The sequence below is a fragment of the Dysidea avara genome, chromosome 10, assembly GCF_963678975.1.
Source record: "Dysidea avara chromosome 10, odDysAvar1.4, whole genome shotgun sequence".
NCBI classification, from domain to species: Eukaryota; Metazoa; Porifera; class Demospongiae; order Dictyoceratida; family Dysideidae; genus Dysidea; species Dysidea avara.
In genome coordinates, this window is record NC_089281.1 from 25,708,693 (window position 1) to 25,720,476 (window position 11,784).

General features: G+C 37.8%; 2 protein-coding genes across 4 annotated transcripts; both read left to right on the forward strand.

Annotated features, from left to right (window-relative positions):
* The first annotated feature begins 10 nt into the window (after nt 1-10).
* LOC136268728 (calcium-responsive transcription factor-like) lies at nt 11-7,545 on the forward strand. 3 transcript variants are annotated; one of them, XM_066064176.1, is made up of 6 exons: nt 11-259; nt 2,173-2,335; nt 2,400-2,503; nt 3,361-4,381; nt 4,433-4,614; nt 5,434-7,545. In XM_066064176.1, the coding sequence occupies exons 1-4, from the start codon at nt 93-95 to the stop codon at nt 3,908-3,910; spliced, it is 984 nt and encodes a 327-aa protein (XP_065920248.1). In that variant the 5' UTR covers nt 11-92; the 3' UTR covers nt 3,911-4,381; nt 4,433-4,614; nt 5,434-7,545. The 3 variants fall into 3 exon arrangements, with proteins under 3 accessions (XP_065920248.1, XP_065920246.1, XP_065920247.1); XM_066064174.1 differs by having other exon boundaries at nt 41-259; nt 2,400-2,510; XM_066064175.1 differs by having other exon boundaries at nt 41-259.
* A 364-nt stretch (nt 7,546-7,909) lies between these two features.
* On the forward strand, nt 7,910-11,646 carry LOC136268726 (uncharacterized). The gene is made up of 2 exons (XM_066064172.1): nt 7,910-9,414; nt 9,523-11,646. Exons 1-2 carry the CDS (start codon nt 8,166-8,168, stop codon nt 11,283-11,285), a joined length of 3,012 nt encoding a protein of 1,003 aa, XP_065920244.1. The 5' UTR covers nt 7,910-8,165; the 3' UTR covers nt 11,286-11,646.
* Nucleotides 11,647-11,784: the final 138 nt, after the last annotated feature.

Consider the following 11,784-nt stretch of genomic DNA (forward strand, 5'->3'; position numbering starts at 1 on the left):
CACTAATCGTCGGAGATCTGATGTCATGACGTCAAAACCACTGTGATCGATATCCGCCACCAATCACGTGCGGTACCACGCGATTCGGTGTTATGTCAACCACGAGGTCAACTCTTCCCGCAACTCTTCCTGCTTGGGGCTTGTTCTTAAATGATGTGCACGTAAAAGATGGTTTCGTCAATGGATTTCTATCGGAGGCTGACATTGACAAAGTACTTGATCTGCATGGGCGGGCATGTCTGACGGATTATGTGAAGAGGTAAATGTTTAATGGAACAGCTAAACTAAGTAACAATTCAGCATGTAGCTAGCTGCGACTATTTAACTGTTAAGGACTTTATATTGCATTGTATTTTGTGTGTGTGTGTGTGTGTGTGTGTGTGTGTGTGTTTGTGTGTGGGTGTGGGTGTGGGTGGGTGGGTGGGTGGGTGTGTGTGTGTGTGTGTGTGTGTGTGTGTGTGTGTGTGTGTGTGTGTGTGTGTTGATGCTCCTATCAATGTTAAGCCCCCCCCCGTTCCCAGTACCGGCTATGTAGGGATTTGACAATTTTGCTAGAGCGAAAGCCCCACAACTGGGGAACAAGCACTTATCTAATTCCTTACCAACCCCTTAAGTATTCTGCCACTTTATGACAAGCATGCATGAAGTATGTACAAAGTGATGTCATGGTGCTCAGAGGGGCTATGCATACGTAGTAATACAGTACATGTAATTCAATTGTTCTTAAAATTTTAAACAGTTGCGTTAAAAGCCCCACTACTTGGGCATAATTTGTAAGTTAATCCCATATAGTGAATCCCATACGGGGGGTTCCAAATGATAGGCACATTACTGCAAAGACATTCATGATCATGGGAAGCTGATGCCTTTAGAAAAAGCAAGTAGTAGATTTCTGTACTTAATCTCGTCATTTTTTGTAATGCGTCAGTTCAAGAGTTTATAATATACAATATTAAGGTACTCAATCTCTTACTACTTTATATTATGAACTCTTGGTCAGTTCTAACCACTGTACCAGTGCTGCTAGCTGCTGAAACCCTGAATCTGAGATATAGTTAAATCTTATGGTAGTATAGCCGATATTACAAATAAAATTTAATGGTCAAACCCTAACTTTAGACTAACAGAATTGTGAAAACTGGTTTCTTAGGTAGTAGAAGGCGCATTGCACCCTCTACTACATATGTAACCAATTTGTATATATAACCATGATATGATATGGGATTCACTAATAATTGTCGGAGATCTGATGTCGCATTGTCACATTATGTTTATGACATCATGATATGTGACTGGGCCTGCGATTATAGGGCATGTGGGCACATGATTTTTGCCTACTTTTTCAAACTTTCATTGTACATAGCTTTTTGCACCATTGTGCTATGGCAATGTAATTTTCAGCTCTTAGTAAGCATTTAATTGGCTTTATGATGCAAGTTCCAGAATGCTAATATTCTGTTCCGGTATTGAGATATGACCTGTAGAGTGACTGGATGTAGTTTGTGCCCACATGCCCTATTTTCGCAGGCCCGGTCACATATTATTACTGTTTGTTGACACACAGCTGAAAACAGTCCTTCTATTGGCAGAGCTATTTCCCCTGTCTAAATTGGGCTACACTTCATACACAGTATTGGAACCGTCTTAACCTGGTTGTACAGCCTACCCATTCCAAATTAATTTCCAGATTAAAATGTGTAATAGCTAACAACTGGTGTAATAGAGAAATTCCATACTGTCTGAATAGCCTTCAGTTCGCTTAATACATACAATGTGCACTGCATGGTCACAGTTTATCATAAGCATTTTTCCTCTGTGCCACAAATCCTCTACGCTACTCTAAATTACCTACAGTATGGTGATAGTAAAATATTTGTGCATACACATTCCATAACTATGTAGTTAACCACACTGTTTGTATTCAAAGCTAAAGACACATTTAAGCTTCTTTGTAATTATAGGTAGTAATTTGTCTGTGTGAGCTTTGTGACTTATATTTGATTGCATGAACATGTGGGTTAAGTATACCTCATATGTTTCTAAAGTGTGAGTCATGTGTATAGATATAGGTATGATAGATTGGGGATCATAGTGCCGGAATTTGATTTTTGTCACCTATCTATGGTTCCAGTGTGGCATATATTGAATGGCCATTTACCATTGTTGTTTTAGTCATGTTGACAACTTTGAAAAACGGCACAAGAACCGAGGTGAGTCATCTAGATTACTTTGGAGTTATGGCACAATACCAGCCGATGGCACTCCATTTATTGTGATCAGTTCGCAAGAGCTCCAGTGTCAACGTGGTCAACCAAAAAAGTATCATGTCAAAGAAGTATGCTAATTAATACCTTAACTGTACTAACATGATTAGCTAGTTTTTGTACATTTTTGTGCAGGAAGAACGCAGTGATCATGTGTATGATAAGAAACCAAGAACTCATTTGCAGAAAGGAAGAAAAGAAGGATGCCCAGCCACAGGATGTGTTAAAAAGCTCTTGAAGTGAGAGGTATTATTGATATAATAAGACTGTCCAAAATTCTACATACAGTATGTAGTGTAGTAATATCACTTTTCTTACTACTGATCTGATACCAAATACATTTTAGGTGGAAATGGCAGATACTGATCTGTTACCAATACTTTGCCACAATGACATTACTCACAAGAAACAGTTACAGCACCAACTTAACCAATAAATCTTATTTCGTGGCTTACTGCTTTTTCCACTGTACTATAATAGCTGTCTTCTAGAATTCATACCTATCTAACTATTAGGTTTCCATTTGACATGCTACATATGCCACCATCTTGAAAACCAATTTAATTACATCATATGAAGTATTGGGTGGTATCAGGCATTTATAGCTTTACCTACTGCATACACAGGAAGTCTGGTACTGCCAAAGTAGGGCCGAAAGCAATGCTAGTATCTGTATCAATGCATCACTAATGTTATGTACTTATATTTTTAATGCTGTACGACTATGACTACAATTGCAAGTGATTATACTGCCCAGTAATCACGATTATGCAATTAATTGCATTCTGTGTATTCTGAGTTGTGTGCCTTCATTTAGAAAGGTTTAACAGTCACTCGTCTCTATTTTGTGACCTGAGGCTTCCTTTACTAGCATTACTTGTGATACAGGTAGACTCTAGGGTGATAGAAATTGGTTTGGAGTTTATTAGCTAATGTGGCTCTTGACTATATATATCATTTTCAATTATTCAATTATTTCAGTTTTTTGTGATTATTACTTATCATGATTAGTGCTACAATTGATTAATTGCATAATTGATATAATCACACAGCTGTAGCTTTAGTTTTGCATTTTATAGAAGGTTTGTCTTTATAGGTTCCCTTCACATACCATTCCAGTAGAATCTAAAAGAAGTGAAAAGCAGCGGGTTATTAATGACTTGAAAGAAAAGCTGGCAAGCAAATCAGTGGAGGGATTGCCCACTTATTTTGTTACTCTTCCTATGGAGTCAGTACATAACCACAAACTGATAGGGGCAACAAGGCGCATGAATTCTGACATCAGAAATAAAGTCCAAGAGTTCGTATCTGACAATATCACTAATACCAAACTCATTAAAAGACTTTTAAGAAAGTACGTGCAACGCCAGTATTCGTCAGATGTTGTAAAGCCACATGTCACAGACCGTTCCTATTATCCACATGAGCGGGACATTACCAACTGTGTACACAGTATCATGTCAGCTGGTAAATATTCCCATTTAGATCAATTAAATTTGGAGAAGATAGTCACAGACTGGATAGTTAGTGATACAACTAAACCAATTGAAGAGAGGACTAAAGTATACTATAGGAAGTCCAGCACAGAATTTGAAGGTGATGCTTTGTCGTCTGTTGAAGCTGTTATAGGAACTATAGAGACATAGCAGATGTTTCGAAACAAGGGTTTAGTGGTGATATTGATCATGACACAGAAAGTGAAGATGAGGAAAATGAGACTGATCTTTCTCAAGCTTCTACAACAGGCAGTACTTTTCTTTTTGTATATCAAGAACCATGGCAGTAGAAATTACTTCTGAAGTATGGAAATATACTAACTCTGATGGACGCAACGTACAAAACCACTAAGTATGCTTTACCACTCTTTCTTTTATGTGTGAGAAGCAACTGTGGTTACATACCCGTGGCACATTTTATTGTCGAACAAGAAAGTGCCTTCCATATTGCTGAAGCTCTAAAGATCATATCACATTGGAATAGTGGTTGGGTTCCACCATACTTTATGATTGATTACAGTGATTCTGAGTTGAACGCCATCACCACTGTGTTTCCATAAGCTGAAGTGTATCTTTGTGAATTCCACCGTGAACAGGCTTGGAGTCGATGGATAAGAAGTGGTAATAATATTGAATGTGCATGAATTGCATTGTTACTCTGCCTATGTATAGGAAAGAACTGCCTTCTGGATGATGAAAGAGAGCAACTTTTACATTTGCTACGAGAAGTAGCTTTTGCTGGAACACAAAGGCAGTATCAGGCAACTTTGGATGCTCTATTGGCCAGTAGTGTATACAAAAATAATTCCCGTGTTCAACGCTATTTAACAACCAAGTGGCTTGGTTGTACAACGGTTAGCAAAATTATATAGGTATATCTATATATACATACACACATACAATACTTTTGTGTACCATTAGCTGGTAATTTTTGAAGGTTTTATTTTTTACTTTTGGATATTTCGAAGAGGCCCTTTTCTTTGACAGTAAATTCCCATGTCTGGGTGTTCTTCAAAAATAAATTCCCACCTTGAAGTGCTTTTATGTGATCCAACTTTTGGTGTATTCCTTGAGTTTTAGCTATATACTGTATATAATATGGTCTAGTGCTTGTTGCCAGATAATCATTAGTGCAATTTGTACATTGTTTTACCATATCCAAATGTAGCTCAGTATTAAATGATGATATTGGTTATAACTGTATCATTACTGTGCTGGTTCAGGTTGTTTGGGTTTTCCATCATACCTGACATTTCCTGTGTGTATGTTGTGTATGTATGTATATACAAGCTTCATGTTGTATGAATTGTGTTGTAAATGATCCTTTTATCCAGTTGAAAGTGGCAAAGGCTTGCATACGTATATGTAATACAAACAGTGAGAATGTCCTAAAATCTTTTTATAATTAGTGGCCTACTAAGGACAACAAGTGAGTGTCATTTCAAGCTTAATTAATTAATTAATTTGTAAATAAATAAATCATCAATTAACTATTTCCGTTTCGTTTTAAGACAATGTAATACGGTTTTGAGTAATGGCAAGGTGAAATTTTCATCCTACAAAATCATTAGCCATCTTTAGCAATTTACTATTTGTTTAAACTAATTCATCAGGCTCTTCAACTAATAAAACTGAGACGAGATGTGTATGTTATATCAACATTTTATTTACAGAGATGGTGTGATGCTTTTCGCAGACCAGGATACCACTCCAGTGTGAAGACCAACAATGGGGTTGAATCGTTAAATAAGTTGTTTAAGCACTGTTACAACAATTTGCGCACAGACAAAACAGTTACTGGTCTTTGCCAAATCATGCGGGATAGTTTTCTTCCCGATACTATTCACAGATATACCATTGACAATGTGAAATTTTCTTCAGATTTCAAGCTTTATGATGAAAGTATTCCTCCATATTTACACAATCGACCACAGTGGTTTGTAAAGCACTGTATGCGGCGGCTACATGCTGCTACAGGATTCATTGGTGAAGATATTCAGATACTAACTGCATCTACGTTCATTGTCAGGGGTCAGAGTTTCAAACAGCAGCAAGATTCAAATGAAAGAAATTCTTATAAGGTGTTCCTAGGGTCTGATGATGAGTACCCAACCTGTGAATGTGTAGATTTCAAGCTACACTGCTTACCTTGTAAGCACATGTTTGCTATCTTAACAGTAGTTCCAGGCTATTCATGGGAGTCCTTACCTGTTTGTTTTAGTACTAGTCCACTTTACAATATTGATGAATCGGTGTTTTCTGCAGACCAGAAACAAGATCTGGTATACAATCTTTCTACTCCAGTCAGTCAGACTACTCCAGTCAATCAGAAAAATTCTGTTGGATTGAGTGATCAGTTGAATGATCAGACTAATGCTACTGGTGAAGATCACACAATGGATATCATGTGTACAGAAGACATAATAGATCTAGAAGTATCATCACCTCACACACCTCAGATTGCACTGCCACAAGATGAAAGGAATTCTAAGGCTATAAATTCACTGGCAGTATCGCTTAGGTCTAACCTTCAATGTCTTCAAGATTTTTCTTATTTATGCAAAGAAAAAGCATCTCTTACAACTGTTAATAATTGCATTGAATCTGCTTTACACACTGCAAACTCTTTTCTAAAAAGAGAAGGTGGGCTTATTCTACAACCCACACCTGAAAAACGAAGGAAAGTGAGCAAACAAAAAGCAAACAAGCTACGATGTCTTCCTTCTCGTAAACGCAAGAAAAGACTAAGTTTGTTTGATCGATACAAAAATCGTGTTGGTAAATTTGCTGATACTGTGAAAGCTAGTTCTCATATTTCTATACCTGAATCTAAAGCGAAACAGGTTAAAAGAAAAACAATTGTGAAAAAGTATCAGAATATGCAGAAAGAAAAGCCAGGGAATAAAAAGGATTCAATGAAGGATGCAGCAGTGAAAAAAAAGGAGAAAAAAGTTACAGAAGATATTCAAATTGTTGGTATTTACATGCAGTGTACTGTCGATCCTTATAAGAGGCGAATAATGACTGATCGTGATTTTGAGATAATACTAAGCTCAAATTGGCTGAATGATACTATTATCAATACTGCCCAGAACTGCTTGCACACCCAGTTTGAATTACCTGGGTTGTATGACACATCTCTAGGCCCTCATTTATCCTACCCAAAAGCTGAGGTTTTCCACCAGATTTTACATGACTCTAATCACTGGGTCCTTGTGTCCACTTTTGGTTCTCCTCACCCAGCTGTCAAGTTGTTTGATAGTAACTATCATGGTAAAATATCATCAAGTGTTCAGAAACAAACAGCATCAATTCTTCGTACATCAGTTGATAAAATTATATTCTCTGTGCAGTCTGTCCAACAACAGATGAATACCAGTGACTGTGGTGTATTTGCAATTGCGTTCCTTGTCGAACTTCTCTTTGATGGCGATCCCACTGCTGTCATGTTCGATGTTGGGAAATGAGATCATACCTACATTGTTGTCTTAGGAGCAGAAAGTTTGATCACCCTTTCCCAAAGGTAGAAGGTGAACATGAGCATAACCTACCATGCAAGCTACTGATAGAAATTCCTGTATATTGTGTGTGTAGAATGCCATACTTTGAAAGTGATGATGAAGTCAGGGAACTTCAGATGGCAGAATGTGATCGGTGTCATCAGTGGTATCACAGAAGTTGCATTTCAGTGCCAGACTATGTTTTCAAACAAAAAAACAGATTTTGGTTTTGTTCAAAGTGTTAACTGTTCATAATAATAATATGGTAATGATTTAATTTTTCAAGCTTCATGCATTACTTTTGCAGCATTTAATTCTTAGTGTGTTTTGAGTTTAATTTGTGTGCATGTAGCTACATGTTTGGGGAGGGAACTGAGGGGACATATACACCTTACTTTAGTCAAACAAGGAGAAAGATCATTTTTCATTGGGGGGATGTAGAGTATTGATGACTGGGTTAACTTTTTGTATGGAGAGCTAGAGTCAAGACATGGGATTGCGTTTCACACTTTAAAAGGAAACAACTCAGATAGCCAGAGCTAAACGGCGCCGGAAGTCCTCACAGAGGGGGGCGCCGACATTTATCGATACTGCAGTTTAGAAACCTCTCTGACGTCATGACATCAGATCTCCGACGATTAGTGAATCCCGAATATTTTAAGCACCAAGAAACAATTACTTATGTGCGTCTAACTACGTAATCGTTTACTGGGTGCTTGTAGTGTGTTTTGTTTCACGGACGCTGTTCTCGCTGTTTACTGAACTCAATCACGTGAATAGAAAGTGCTCAGCTTTTCATCTGTTTACTGCGAAAGGAGAGGGCGTTCACCACTACCAAAGGTCAACCGCTTATTTTATCGCTCTATGATCACATCTGATCTTTTCTCAACGGAGGAATTATTTCCATGTCATTCCTAGATTTAAAAGAGAAAGGCAACAAATATTTTTCAAGCAGTGCTTATGACCAAGCAGTTGCCTGTTATACAGAGGCAATAGCTCTGCAGCCACAAAACCATGTGCTTTTTAGTAACCGAAGTGCTGCCTTCATAAAACTGAAACAGTATCAAGAGGCATTAGCTGATGCTGACCAATGCGTCACTCTGGAACCAAAATTTGCAAGAGGGCATTTAAGGAGGGCTGCAGCTCTTAATGGACTAAAAATGTACAGTAAAGCTATGCCATCGGCTGAAGAAGGATATAAGTTACGTGCCAGTGACCGTATTTGCAAAGATTGCATTGATGAATGGCTGATAGCATCCTCAGCAGTGTTGAAACCAGAAGTAGATAAAATGGATGACATTCCCCAAGGTACTTCCCCTGTAACAAAGAAATGCATGGAGTTACTATGCACACTACAACAACAAAATTCAAGCTCTGGTGGAGTAACAGTGGAATTTCTTCAAACCTACATGTTTAATGTAATTGAAGAGCTTAAATGGTTATTAGAAAAGTTTGGTCATGTTCTTTCAAGCCATATGAGTGAATGGGTGACTGCTTTATTAGAGTCCCTTAAAGTGGATCCTCGTACGCATGCAGCTTCCAAGATGATTACTGAATTGCAAGAAACAAAGTTGAAAGAGTTGGTTAAATGGCTTGATACAGAAGTGGACCACATATTGTATCCAGTGCTTTGTCCCATTTTTGCTCTTTTCACTTTGGCAATGTTAACTTGTGCTTCAAACCTTGGTCATGTACTGTCTTTTCGAAATCACATACAAATTTTGACAAAGGCATGTTTAGTTTTCTATACTGAGTCACTTCTTTGTACTGAAGAGTACATCAAGATTCAAATCCATGCTATGCAGTTATTACTAAATTCATATTGTATGGAGAGCGGCCATGCTGGAGGTAACAAAAAGGATGAGGCTACAGAAATAAAAACAATTTCACAAAAGCTTCAAGTTCTACTTAATCATTACAACCCTTCTTCAGCTGATTATGCAGAAGTGAAGAGATCTACCCAAGAAGTTATTAGTAATGCGTCTCTTTTGTTTTCTTCTGATGGTGCCCCTACTGAATCTAAAAGGTTGACCAAAGAGGATTCTGAAATGCTAAAACATGCAGTGACAAAAGAACTCGAGGCTCTAAAAGTGAAGTTGAAGGAAAACGGCTCACTTCACATCAGAGACATGGATTCTCTTGTACTAGCAACAGGTACCACTGTATGTGTTAATGTGTTACCCATTTATGTCAGAGGATCACTAGTATAAGATTTGATACCCTGTGTTCAATAAATACACTTAGTGTGTTTCTATTATATAGGTGGATTGGTGCATGTTGGTGAAATTGAGAGTGCTAAGATGGCTTTGAAGGAAAGTGGGTTATTGTATCAAACAGCGATTACACATTTACTGGATAATAAGCTACTTCCAATTGATGATGCTGCTGAATGCTTCTTCCACCCTCAGACGATGATGTTGTGCAATGCTTTGTTCTTGGCTGGTGTTGATGATAGTCTGCTAGCTGATGTGTTCATCCAATGGAAATGTCTTGCTACTGAACTGTATGCATTACTTGCCAGACTGGGACTAAGTGAGAATCTCATGAGTACATTCAACAAGATAGAGGCTTTTAAGATTGCTGGGAAGAGACAAAGTGAAAAAACACTTTTGAATATTCAAGATGAGCATCAGAGGGAATGTATGAAGGTAACACAAGAATGGGGTGGAAAGGCTATTAGTGCTTTATTGCAACAGTCTTGGACAAGTGTTCAGAAATCACTTGCACCTGATCAAATTCTCCTGCAGTACTGCATGTCACCTTTATATGACACTAACTACTTTCCTGTGCCCATTCCACCAAAGGTTTTGAGTTTGAAAGGAGTTGTTGTGGGGATAAGAAGTGATGGTCTTCCCAATGTTAGAATTGTGGATTTTGGCTGCATTCAAGATATGGCTGTAGAATGTCATAATATGTTAATGAAAGTGGTAAGTGCAAAGGACTCTGGAAAACCTTGGAAGGAACTACAGCAAACTGCTGACAGGAAAGCAAGTGATCTGTTACAACACATGCTTCCAGGTGACCTTCAAATGCTCATAAATGATACTACAATAAAACGTATATATTTTTGCCCTGACCAAGTTTTATCAAAATTTCCAATAGAAATCTTGCCTTTGAAAAATGGTCAACTACTTGGTGAAAAGGTTGCTGTAACATATCTCTCTTCAGCCAGGGAACTTTTAAGAGAATCATATGTTTCTTCTCTTTCTTTGAGTGCATCCAATCACAACACAGCTAAGCCTGAATGTGCGATATTTGCCAATCCTAATTTTAATTTAGAAAGAGTGGCTAGCCAAAGTGAAAGCCATTGGGGGTTGCTGAGTTCCTTTATGTCATCTTTGTTCTCTGAGACAAAAGCTACTAATACTGCTGCTTCTCTTCCAAACTCTGAAATTGAGGCACATGAAATTGAACAGCTTCTTGTAACTTCTGCACAGGCCAGGGGCGAATCATTAAACATCAATGTTTCCATAGGTAATGATGCAACACTGTTCAAAGTACTCCGTGTACAGTCTCCCCTAGTCTTGCATTTTGCCACCCATGGGTTTTCCAGCCCTGATTTTCATTATCAGTATCACAACTTCTGGTCCGACACTAAATCAGGACTACTTCTTGCTGGTGCTAATACATATCATCAAGAAAAATACACATTGATCACTGATGAAGCCGGTACCGGAGAGTTAACTGCCTTGGCTGCTTGTGGAATGAAGCTAACAGGCACACAATTAGTCTACTTATCATGTTGCAGATCTTCATATGGATTTATTGGACGTGGAGAAGCACTCAGTAGTTTGGCTCAAGGATTTCGTATTGCGGGATCATCTACTGTAGTAGCTACCCTGTGGCCTGTATCTGATGAAGTAGGACACAAGATGGCCTTACACTTCTACCACTATGTCTTTGAGTGTGGCATGCAAGTATCTGTTGCTTTACAAGCTGCTAAAAGAAAATTGCAAAAAGAAAACTACCACTGGTATGACTGGGCTGGTTTTCTTTGTATTGGAATTGACACATTTAACGTGTAAATGTATGAAGATATCAGCTACAACTGCAGTTGTTGACTTGTTGCATGAAACATATATTAATGTGTGTATGTAGAAGCATACATATACAATGCACCTTTTTCACAGTGTTAATTTACAGTTGATATGTGCACACATAGTTTAGGAATGTATAGACTTGATTTTTAGGTACTGAATTATTGCTAAGGTTTAGCAAATCTATTGAGGAGCAGTATAATAACTAGTGTATTCTGACCTCCCCTAACTAATTTCCTCATTAAATATAAATGTACAAAAATTACACCACCTAACATACTCCATTTGCAACTTCCAATATTGTACTCAGAAATTGTGCTACCCATGAACTTTTTTTGTTCCAGACACACTATAGCTAGAGTGTATATTTTATTGCTAATTTAGATGTAATATATATATATATATCATTGCAAATCCATAGAACAGAACTCTATTTTCAGTGGAACATACAGGCAAAATGAGTTAGTTAGCTGGTATAGACTTCACT

Coding starts and splice junctions, on each gene's coding strand:
- LOC136268728 (XM_066064174.1), top strand. CDS start 5,575: ATGCGGGATAGTTTTCTTCCCGATACTATTCACAGATATACCATTGAC.
- LOC136268726 (XM_066064172.1), top strand. CDS start 8,166: ATGTCATTCCTAGATTTAAAAGAGAAAGGCAACAAATATTTTTCAAGC. Junction 9,415..9,522: donor TTCTCTTGTACTAGCAACAG/GTACCACTGTAT, acceptor TCTATTATATAG/GTGGATTGGTGCATGTTGGT.